We start from the raw sequence: 12613 nt of genomic DNA, 5'->3' as shown, positions 1-12613 counted from the left end.
TTAAACATGAGTGTTTGAACACAGGATTAGGTATTCTATATTCAAAAAGTATATATAAATTAAACTTTAGGCATCTGAGGTTTGAGAAAATGGAAATATCTTTCATCCCTGTTACAGAAATGCAGTGTATCTACACATTTCTTTTTGTTTTCACTTATAGAGGAGCAACTTTCAAGACATATCTGAAACATGATGCGTGAAGAATAATTTTTAAATGCGACATGCTCATTATCTCTTTCTATGTTCATTGCTTACATTAATTTTTGATTAAAACAAACAGTGTAGGAAAAAGTGATTTTAATAGTCATTACTTAGACCATGGAAGTGGTGTTGGCCAGGAATTTTGTTGAGTTCAGTGGAGTATCCAAGGCAATGTTCATTTTCTTTTTCCTTCCAATTTTCTTGACTGAGGATTACAGAGCACCTCCTATTGTCCCTAAGACAACTTATATCATAGCCTGGAATGGCCCAAATGATGTATGTTTCGAACTATATAATATTTCTGTGGATGTGAGCATCTATTCATTAGTAGGAAACCCCAGATTAGGTGTCGTAAATCAAAATGTTACTTTACTTTACATTGATAACATTGGTAAGATTCCCTACATCAACTTAGTCACAAAAGAGGAAAAACATCGAGGACTTCCTTCATTGGGAGACCTATATGGACACTTGGAAAAGGCTGAGGAAGATATTATCAGTCTCTTTCCAGAAGATAAGTTGGGCTTGGCTGTGATAGACTTTGATGCGTGGAATCCTGTCTGGGAAAGGAATAGAGGTAACAGAATAATTTACCGGAAGAAAACAGTTGAGGAGGTTAAGAAGACTAATCCAGACCTTCCTGATGAGATTGCCGAGGATGTAGCCCAAGAAGATTTTGAAAAGAAAGCAAAGGAGTTCATGCTGAAGACTTTGCAGTTGGCTCGGAAACTCCGACCAAAAAATTATTGGGGTTTTCATGATTATCCTGAATGTTACAATAATAATTTTCGTAACGACCCCTACAATGGAAGTTGCCCTGAAAGTGAGAAGAACAGAAATGATGAGCTCATCTGGTTATGGAATGAAACCACTGCCCTTTACCCATCCATTTATTTGAGTACAAGCTTAAAGGATAGTCAAAAGGCTGCACTCTTTTCGCGTAATCGAGTTAACGAAGCCCTTCGGATTTCTAAAGTATGGAACAGAAATAATCCACTTCCGGTTTTTGTATACATGCGTACAGTTTATACGGATGATAGGACACAGTTTCTTTCCGAGGTAAATAAATCACGGTGAGGTAACTACAAGAAATTTTTCACAAAGCTATTTAGGGCAATTGAAGTGCATTTTTGAAGGGAGTAGTATATAGCTTTATTGCTTATTAATTAATTAATTTATTTATTTATTTGAGCAGCATTCTACTGTACAAAGGACTTGCTCCTCTCTCTGTACTCGAGATCATTCTGGAGATGACTGAGGGACCAGATGGGGTGCCAGGGACCAAATCCCGTTCTGCCATTTGCAAGGCAGGAGCTCTGTGCTTTTTAGTGCCTGTCCGGGCTTAGAATTTTTCTGCTTTTGTTTCTATTTTTAAGACAATGTTCAGGGCACATTTCTGGCTCTGCAGTCAGGGATCACTTCTGATAGGTCTTGGGGATGGCATGAAATGGAGTGCAGTAAACCTGGGTAGCCTGGCTGCAAGGTTAGTGCCCTACCCAACCTATGATCCCTCGGCTCCTCAAACTCATTTCAATAGCTTTTAAGAACAAGCCTACATAATTATTTATCAGAACAAGTATAAAATAAGGCTCTGACAAGTTTATAATTGAATCATGTCTGCTATCGACGAAAACAAATAGTTTAGAGAATGTAGTAATTCGGTTTATTTAACTTTGAACTGCTTACGTTCTTGACTGTCACTGTTACTCCGTTGCTCATCAATTTGTTCGAGTGGGCACCAGTAACGTCTCTCATTGAGAGACTTATTTACTGTTTTTGGCATGTCCAGTACACACGGGTAGCTTGCCAGGCTCTGCTTCTCGGGCTCAATACTCTTGGTTGCTTGCTGGGCTCTCCGAGAGGGGCGGAGGAATCGAACTCGCGTCTGTTGCATGAAAGGTGAAAGCCCAACTGCTGTGCTATCGCTCCAGCCCCTAGAAGAAATTAAAATAATGGCAAGTATTTTGGATATAGGAGGACCTTGAATGTGTGAAATGGTAATAAGTGATGGGAAGATAGTTAAATGATTGTTGGCTAAGCATACTGAGTTATGGTATTCCTTTTCTATGAATGACAATTTCAGATGACTTCAGTTAACTCTATCTCATTTGCCAGACTGACCTTGTGCATACAATTGGTGAAACTCTGGCTCTTGGGGCCTCAGGAGTTGTCATCTGGGGAAGCTACACGATAGCCCAATCAGAGGTAAGTTGAATTAATAGTAAATAGAGGGAATGCTTTTGTTTTTTAAGGTACAGAGCCGATGTTGAATAATGAAATAGTGATATATGTTCAGTGAAAATAATTGAATCAATCATCCTAGCTTTTGTACACTTATTTAATAAGGGAGAAATCTATTACTTGTTTAGTCAGCAAAAAGATCAGTCTTAAAATTAGTTAATAAGATTAAACGAAAATAAAAACAAAAAGTGAAATTGGTTGAAATTCTCCAGACTGTTTTGAAGAATCAAAAGTGAAATTATGATCTCAATTTTCTGACATAGTACAGGATTACTTTCCTGCTACCTTGCATAATGATAGCAATACTCTTATAAGAATTTTTATTATTTACTATGTATTGGCAAAATTTTCTACTGAATAACAATACTGCATTATAGAGACAAGCAAACAATGACCATGGGTCAAATCTATCTGACTTTATTCGTTGTTCTACTACTAGACTAATAATGACTCACATTTTAAAAAACATATTAAAAGTTCAAAATAGTAGTAACTTATAAAATGTTCTATGATTCTAATTCAAATTTACTATCTGCTATTGCACTGTCACACTGTCATGCATTGATTTGCTAGAGTGGGCACCATTAATGTCTCCATTGTGAGACTTGTTGTTACTGTTTTTGGCATTATCAAATAAGTTAAGGGTTTTTTGCCAGACTCTGCCATGCGGGTCGGATACTCTAGGTAGATTGCCTGGCTTTCCGAGAGGGTCGGAGGAATCAAACCCAGGTCGGTTGCATGCAAGGCAAATAGCCTAACAGCTGTGCTATTGCTGCACTCCAAACCTGTTATTTGTTTGTAAAAATACATTTTTTGGACAGCATAATCATGCTCATTGATTTTGATATCTATGACTGTGTATGTTAATAACTTGTGCCTGAGTTGTAAATTACAGAATCTATGTAATTATACAACCTGAAATATTTTACCTCCAGTCCTTAATAGGGAAATAACATGAGCATTTGTCTTGTTAAAGAATAAATATGATTAAACGACAGACAATAGAATTAGGGGCCAGAAATGTAACTGTGAGCAGAGCAAAATCCCTTCACAGGTAGACTCATTTTCATGTGGTACACATATAGTCGGTTTAGTGGTGATATATGCCACTAAGAGCAATGAAATAATATAGGTAGGAAACAGAGGTGTGAGTTGGATATTTCTATGAGAGGTAGAGTGGATCAATCTAATGAGGTGAAATTGCAACTTAAAATTAATTAGGGACCATGTTTCTGGACATGAGTTATGGTCTTGAAATTAGAATGTGCTTTTCAAAAAAGAGGGAAAAGTGTCAATGTGATGGGAGCACAGTGTGGAAGGAATAGAGTGGTAAAAAATGTGGTCAGTTCCATATGCCATGGAGAATGCCTAATGATGTCATTGCAAAGGTTCATTTTCTAGTAACTGTATAGAAAATGCTACTCTGTAAGATCTGAAGATACACTGTGTTCTATTGTCCATCAGAATGATCATGATTTTACCTTATATAAAAAAATACTTAAATAACAGTAGTCTCTGAAATTCTTTCAATATGATCTCAGTCATTCTTTCTAATAGGTATGGTTCTATTTTCTCTGCTTTAATCCCCAAATAATAGAGAGAATAGAAAAAATAACTTAGTGAGAGAGCTATTTAGAGGCGTACAACAATAGATATTTTCAAATGTCAGGAAACAAAAGAATTGTTGTTGTTTACACCACACCCGATATTGCTGCGCAGGTCTTACTGCTACTCAGCAGTGTTGCTTGTTTCTGTATGTGTGTTTGTGTGTATTTGTGTGTGACAGAGATTTTAGAAGTGACCTAGAGCCCTAGGTCACTACAAGAGGGTTCACGAGCATTCACAACCACACAAAGTGGTATTGGTGGTACATGGAACACTCATATATATATCACTATGGAACCCTATCCATGCACAAAAATGAAAGTTTCCAAAATTGATTTATATTCTAGTCAGTGGAATTAAGGCTATATCCTCAACAGATAGCCCCAGAACTCTTGCTCAGGGGCACAATAACATTTCCCAAGCCCATAAATTCATCAAATACTAAGGAAGGCCCAAGTTAAGACAGGGTAAGCTTCATCAATTTTTGTCTGGCCTGAAATTGCATGTGACATTCACTTAGAGATGTTTACAAAATATATTTGAAATGCTATATCTTATAACCATAAAGAAGATTAGTTTTCTATATTTTTGATGTACTTTTTGTTTTTCTTGCTTTAATACACTGTTTCTAATGATAAATGAATTCACATATAAACCTACTTGTTCCTCAATGTTCTCAATTTCCTAAAACTTTACAGGTTGCTTGCAGAAATCTAAAAACTTTTGAGAGAGAGACACTGAGTCCATACTTAATCAACGTCACTCTAGCAGCTAAAATGTGTCACCAAGCACTCTGCCAAGATCGAGGATTCTGTACGAGGAAAGACTGGAATTCAAATGACTACCTTCACCTGAACCCAAAGAATTTTGTTATTAAGTTTGCATACTGTGACAAGTTCATAGTATACGGGGAGCCCTCAATTGAAGACCTACAGCAGTTTTCTGACAAATTTGATTGCACCTGTTTTGCCAATGTCACTTGTAAGAAGAATGATGAAGTAGAAAATGTTAAAAACATAAGGGTCTGCATTAATGAGGAAACTTGCATATCAGCCTTTGTAAACCCAGGAGAAATACAGGAAAGTACCACAGAACCCAAAACAACCTCCACAGAAATTGCCGCCACACCCATCTACATAACGGCCCCCACAACCACCACCACAACCAATACCACAGCCCTTACCACACCTACCGCCTAAACCACCACAGCTGCCACCACAATCTCCACCACCACAACCACCACTTAGAGAAGAAGGATTTTCTAGTCAACTAAACAACCTCACAGCCTCCTCTCTATCACATAGACTCTAGTTTTTCTTAAAATCCTATCAAACATACCCATTGATGTCAGAAGAGCCATCCTCAATAACAACCAAGGAAAAGCTGTCAAAGTATATGCACACTGTCTCATTGATATCCTTTACGTTATAATATTTAACTTAGTCAGATGAAATTTTAGTAGTCCCAGTTAACTTTATATCCCTTTGATATTTGAAATGTGAATAAAGAATGCCCCTAATAACAGTTTCCTTTTTTTGGAGGGGGAGATTGGGTCATATCTGGCAATGCTCAGAGTTCACTCCTGTCTCTGTGCACAGGAATTAATTAGATCTATTGTCACTTGCAAAACCCTATAGCATGCCAGCGATAGGACCACAGTTCACCAGATGTAAGCCCTATCCACTTTGCTATCATTCTGGCCATTATTTTTTATCAAAATGTTTTTCATAAGTAAATTATCCTTGAATTATTATTGACAAATACATTAAAACTGGAGTAGGATATTTTTCAAAATAAGGGCCTGGGGCACTTACCTTGCATGTGTCTGACCCCACTTAAACACCTAACAGAGCAAATTGCTCCCCCCTGCACTGTCCGGAGATTTACATGAAGAGCCAAGAATAAGTTTTGAGCATTGCAATTGTGATCCTAAAACAGAACAAAACAAATAATATTTGTTGGATAATCTGACTTAAAATGAAAATTGATACTGAATTTTGGTTTAATACACCTTACAATTTTAATTTGCTTATTAACTTGCCATATAAATTTAGTAAGAGGGTTTCCTGTCTTATGTTTTCTATTTGTTATGCGAAGATTGGGAATATTTTTATATCGTGCACAGCATATCTAGTTAGAGTAGTATCTTTTATGATTCATTCTATCAAAAACTAATCAAAAGTTTGGTAACAATCTGAGGTCAAGATTACTTCTTAGAAAACTAAAGATTTTAACCAGGGAAATTGACTGCAAATAAGTGTACAAGCACTTTGCAATCATAGTAAAATCTTTCAAATTGTTGAGATAATGATTTGTAAAATATTTTCTTCTAATAATACAAACTACTTCTCTGTGTTATACTGCTTTTATTAGTTATGTCATCTTTATGATTTCACTTGCATTGAATAAAATTTCTATTCACTAAACTATTCATTATTGTGCTATTGACTTTTACTCAGTGTAGTTTGTATACAAAATTCATATATATGTATATATAATACTCATTTTTTGAGTGTCAAATATGAAAATTCTGTGTACTTAAATTTCCTATTTTTCCCCAAGTCTCTGATAACAGTTTACTTTTGGTGTGGGGTTTGGGCCACACAGGGCAATGCTCAAGTTTTACTTTGTTTCTGCTCTCATTAATTACTCCTGGCAGTGCTCAGAGGACACTAAGGAAGTCAGGAATGGAGCACAGGTTGTCCACATGTAAACCCGACCCACATTGTTACTATTGATTCCATTATTTTTGTTAGCAAAACATTTTTCATGACTAAGTTATCTTTGAAATATTATTGCTCAATAAGTTAAAATTGACTAAGAGCTTTATTTCAAAAGATGGGGGTAGAGAGATAATGCAATGTTTTTGTTTTTTGTTTTTTTTTTAATTCTTTTATTGATTCACCATGTGTAAGTTACAAAGCTTTCAGGTTAAAGTCTCAGTTATACAATGCTCAAACACCCATCCCTTCACCAGTGCACATATTCCACCACCAAGAATCATGATATACCTCCCCCCTTCCCCCCATCTCCCCAGCCACCCACCCCGCATGTGTAACTCGTAAATTTCATTTTACTTTCACTGTACTTTGATTACATTCAATATTTAAACAAAAAAATTCACTATTATTGATTTGGAGCTTCTCCCCCCTAAGTCGATCTACTGAAAGGAAAGCATTTGGCAATTTGTTTTCCATTGATGAGAATGAAGAGATATGAGGTCAGAGGCCGCACTAGCAGCAGCATAGTTTTGGATTTATGTATTTTAGTATTTTAGTAACTACGTCCAGAGAAATGTCTGCCAGGAATCGCAACATTGTAAGCTTGTACCTCTCAGCTACTTTATATTCCACATATGAGTGCGATCTTTCTATGTCTGTCTCTTTCTTTCTGACTCATTTCACTCAGCATGATACTTTCCATGTTGATCCACTTTTATGCAAATTTCATGACTTCATGTTTTCTTTTGCACTTTCTTTTTTTTAATAAAAATTTTATTTTATTAAATCACCATGTGGAAGATAACAATACTTTCAGTCTTAGGTCTCAGTTATACAATGCTGAAACATGTCGTTTTCTTCTCTCTCATTATTTGCATATAGAAAAGCCATGGACTTTTGGGTATGATTCTATAGCCTGAAAATTTACTATAAGAGTGTATTGTTTCTAGGAGTTTCTTGGTAGAGGTTTTAGGGTTCTCTAGGTATAGTATCATATCATCAGCGAATAGTGAGAGCTTGATTTCTTCCTTTCTTCCTGAATGCCCTTAATGTATTTTTCTTGCCTAATAGATATTGCAAGTACTTCCAGTACTATATTGAACAGAAGTGGAGAGAGTGGGCATCCTTGTCTCGTCCCTGTTCTCAGAGGGAAGGGTCTTAGTTTTTCCCCATTGAGGATAATGCTTGCCATAGGCTTGTGATAAATGGCTTTGACTATATTGAGGAAGGTCCCTTCTATACCCATTTTAGCGAGTGTTTTCATCATAAACAGATGCTGGATCTTGTCGAATGCTTTCTCTGCATCTATTGATATGATTATATGATTTTTATCTTTTCATTTCTTGATATGATGGATTATGCTGATTGATTTCTGGATGTTAAACCATCTTTGCATCCCCGGGATGAATCCCACTTGGTCGTGGTGTATAATCTTTTTGATGAGTTGTTGAATTCTATTTGCTAATATTTTGTTGAGGATCTTCGCATCTGTGTTCATCAGGGATATTGGCCTGTAGTTTTCCTTTTTTGTGGTGTCTTTGTTTGCTTTTGGTATTAGGGAGATATGAGTCTCTTAGAAACTGTTTGGGAGGGTTTCTGTTTCTTCAATTTCCTGAAAGAGCTTGAGAAGGACTGGCAAAAGGTCCTCTTTAAATGTTTGGAAGAACTCGCTAGTGAATTCATCTGGACCTGGGCTTTTGTTTTTGGGAAGAATTTTGATTACCATTTCAATTTCCTTGATGTTAATTGGACTATTCAGGTACTCCAGGTCTTCTTGGTTCAGCCTTGGGAGATTATAGGAGTCGAGGAATTTATCCATTTCTTCTAGGTTCTCTTGTTCCTAGAAAATCTCTAGGCATAGCGATTTTCAAAGTAGTCTCTGATGATCTTTTGAATTTCATTGGTTTCTGTTGTGATGTCCCCCTTTTCATTTCTGATTCGGCTTATAAGGGTACTCTCTCTTTCTTTGTGAGTCTTGCTAGTGGTTTATCAATCTTCTTTACTTTCTCAAAGAACCAGCTCTTGGTTTCATTGATCTTTCGGATTGTCTTTAGGGTTTCCATGTCGTTAATTTCTGCTCTAAGTTTTATTATCGCTTTCCTACTGCCTGGTTTGGACCCCCTTTGTGGGTCCTTTTCTAAGGTCTTGAGCTGTGAAGTCAAGTTATTTATGTGGGCCCTTTCATCTTTCCTGAGATATACTTGCAGAGCTATAAATTTTTTCCCTTAAAACGGCTTTAGCTGCGTCCTACAGGTTTTGGTAGCTCATGTCTTCATTCTCATTTGTTTCTAGATACCTTTTGATTTTTTCCTTGATTTCCTTCCTGACCCACTCATTGTTCAATATCGAGCTATTTAATTTCCAGGTGTTTGATTTGGTTTTCTGCATCTGTCCACGATTAAGTTTTATCTTCAGTGCATCATGGTCTGAAAAGATAGCTGGTACAATGTCTATCTTTTTTATCCTGTTGAGGTCTGCTGTGTGGCTTAGCGCAGCGCATGGTCTATTCTGGAAAATGTTCCATGTGCACTGGAAAAGAATGTGTATTCCTTTTTGGGGGGATATAAAGCCCTGTATAGATCTATTAGCCCTCTCTCTTCTATTTCTTCCTTCAAAGCCATTATTTCCTTGGTGATTTTTAATCTTCTTGATCTGTCCAGAGGAGACAGTGCTGTGTTCAAATCTTCAACTACTATTGTGTTGCTCGAGATGTCTTTCTTAAGGTCTCTTAGCAGCTGTTGTACGTATTTAGCTGGTCCCTCATTGGATGCATAGACATTTAGGAGTGTGATTTCTTCCTGATGTACACATCCTGTGATTAATAAAAAGTGGCCTTCACTATCCCTTCTAATCTTTTTCAACCTGAAGTCTATGTTTTCCGATACTAGTAATGCCACCCAGCTTTCTTGAGGGAGTTGTTTGCTTGCAGGATTGTTTTCCATCCTTTGACTTTGAGTCTGTGTTTGTTCTGGCTATTCAGATGTGTCTCTTGCAGGCAGCAGAATGTTGGGTTCAGTCTTTGAATCCATTTTGCCAGTCTGTGTCTCTTAATTGATGAATTCAGACCATTGACATAAAGGGAGATTATTGTTATGGGATTTTGTGCCGTCTTTGTGCAAGGGTTTGTTGTGCTTGTAGGGGTTGTTCTAGTCTTACAATAGCCCCTTTAGTGCTTCTTTTAGGTTTGGTTTTGAGTCTATGAAGTTCCTGAGTTGTTGTTTATCCCCAAAGTAGTGTATGATTCCTTCTAGTTTGAATGAGAGTTTAGCCAGATAAAGTATTCTTGGTGAAGCGTTGATTTCATTGAGTTTTTTCACTGTATCCCACCATTGCCTTCCAGCTTGGAGGGTTTCCTCTGATAGATCTGCTGTGAGTCTAAGAGGTGCTCCTTTGTATGCTATTTCCTTCTTGGACCTTGCTGCTTGCAGTATTGTGTCTCTCTGGAAGATGTCCATCATTGTAACTATTATATGTCTTCGGGTTTTTCTGTTAGGATCTCTTTTAGCTGGCACTCTTTGGGCGCCTTGAATCTGGATGCCCGTATTGTCCAGCTGTGGGAAGTTTTCCGCGATGATTTGTTTGACTGTGTCTTTTTCGTTGGGGTTGGTTCCCTGTGGTTCTGGTAGTCCAATGATTCTAATGTTGTTCCTCTTGAAATCACCCCCTAGGACTCTTATTCTGGCTAGAGTTATTTTGAGATCTCTTGCCATGGTTTGTTGTTGCCTGTAGGCCTCTTGCAGCTCATCTTCAAGCATACTGATTCTGTCTTCGGCTGCAGTCATCCTATTGTTGAGGGCAGCCAAGAGTTTTTGATTTTATGTACTGAAGCCTTCATTTCTTTTTGAAGGTTTTTTATTTCGGCTCTCATTTCTTCCCGTATTTTGTCGGCTGTCTGTTGTATTGTTTCGGCCAGGTTTTCCGTGAAGTTGTCCATCTTTGCACTGAGTTCATTGAACATGTTGAAGATTTGAACTCTTAATTCTTTATCAGAGAGGTCGAGTTTGTAGGAAATGCCCATTGAGGTTTCTGGACTCCTTTGATCGTCCTCTGCTTGCAGTGGGGATTTTCGCTGTTTCTTCATGTTGTTGTTGTGGTATGAAAGAGGGCCCTTGAAGATGAGTATCCCTGTTTCCTTTTGTTGTGAAAAAGGATTGTGGATAGGCTCAGCGAATAGTGGTTGCCTTTTTACTTGCCGGTTGTAGAACCTGGTCTCCTACTGAGATGTTTCCTTCAATTCTTATGTGAAGTCTTGTGTTTTATTGTCCTACTTCTTGAGAATAGCTAGGATGTTAGTCTTGGATAGGATGTTGAGGAAACTATAATGCAATGTTTTAACCATCTATCTTCTGGTGTTAGCACCAGTTAGAGCCCCAGCATAACAAATAATCCCTCGAGAGCTCACAGGTAATTTTCCAAAGCAGAGAGCCAAACATAAGCCTTGAACACATGGGTACCAACCCAAAACCGAACAATAACAACAACAGCTAATCATGGTACAATTTGAATCTAAGTAAATGAAAATTGATATTGGATTTTGATTGAATCTGCATTTGGTTTTAATTTGATTATTGAGTGTCACTGTCCCAATCAAAGTCATCCCGTTGCTCATTGATTTGCTCTAGTAGGCACCGGTAACATCTCTATTCTGAGACTTATTGTTACTGTTTTTGGCATATCCCATATGTAACTGGGAGCTTGCCAGGATCTGCCATGCAGGCGAGATTATCTCAGTAGCTTGTCAGGTTCTCAGATAGGGGCAGAGGAATTGAACCCAGGTTGGCCACATGCAAGGCAAACATCCTAGCCTCTTGGCTATCGCTCCAGCCCTGATTATTGACATACCATAAAAATTAGTTTGTAAGAGGATGTCCTATCGTAGCACTGTAGCCCTGTCGTCCCGTTGTTCATTGATTTGCTCCAGTGGGCACCAGAAATGTCTCCATTGTGAGACTTGTTACTTTTTTTGGCATATTGAATTATGCCATGTATATTAGAGTTTACCAGGCTCTGCTGTGTAGGCGGGATACTCTTGGTACCCTGAGGGCTCTCCTAGAAAGACTGAGAAATCAAACTTGGTTCTGCTGTATTCGAGGCAAACACCATACACACTGTGCTATTGCTCCACTCCTTGATTGTAGTCATCATTATTATATGTCCTATCATATTTTCCAATTATTATGTACAGATTAAGAATATTTTCTTTTTTCTTTGTAGCATCTCTTAGAGTTGCCTATTACATTCATCATTCTATGAAATACTAATGAAAAGACCTGTAACATTTTGGGGTCAAGTTTACTTTCAGAAAGTGAAAATTCCAATCATGCAAATTTGCCACATATAAATGTACAGGTACTTTGCAATCATAAGAAACTATTGCTATATGTTGAGGTGAAATAATGTCTTTTTAAATACTTTGTTCTAATAATAAAATCTCTTTCTAGGCATAATACTCACTGTATCACTGTATCATTGTCATCCCTTGCTCATCAATTTGCTTGAGTGGGCACCAGTAATGTCTCCATTATGCGACTTGTTGTTACTGTTTTTGGCATATGAAATACACCATGGGTAGCTTGCCAGGCTCTGCTGTGCTGACGACTTGCTCTCGGTACTTTGCCTTGCACTCTGAGAGGGGCTGAGGACTCTAACCTGGGCAGGCCACATGCAAATTGAACACCCTACCCGCTGCGTTATTGCTCTAGCCCAAGCATAATATTAACTAAATTTATTAGCTATAGGATTTTTAGGTTTTTAGTTGTAGTGAATAAAAAATAATTTTCTATGGACTAAATTATTGATTATACTACAGACTTTTAATCTTGGTGTAGTATTTAAAATTCATGTAT

General features: G+C 37.5%; 1 protein-coding gene across 1 annotated transcript; it reads left to right on the top strand.

The window, feature by feature from the left end:
* Positions 1-318: 318 nt before the first annotated feature.
* Positions 319-5246, top strand: LOC129402464 (hyaluronidase PH-20-like). The gene is made up of 3 exons (XM_055129152.1): positions 319-1260; positions 2317-2406; positions 4746-5246. The coding sequence occupies exons 1-3, from the start codon at positions 319-321 to the stop codon at positions 5244-5246; spliced, it is 1533 nt and encodes a 510-aa protein (XP_054985127.1).
* The last annotated feature ends 7367 nt before the right edge of the window (positions 5247-12613 follow it).

The sequence above is a fragment of the Sorex araneus genome, chromosome 1 (assembly GCF_027595985.1).
Source record: "Sorex araneus isolate mSorAra2 chromosome 1, mSorAra2.pri, whole genome shotgun sequence".
NCBI classification, from domain to species: Eukaryota; Metazoa; Chordata; class Mammalia; order Eulipotyphla; family Soricidae; genus Sorex; species Sorex araneus.
This window is presented reverse-complemented; position numbering and strand designations above follow the sequence as displayed.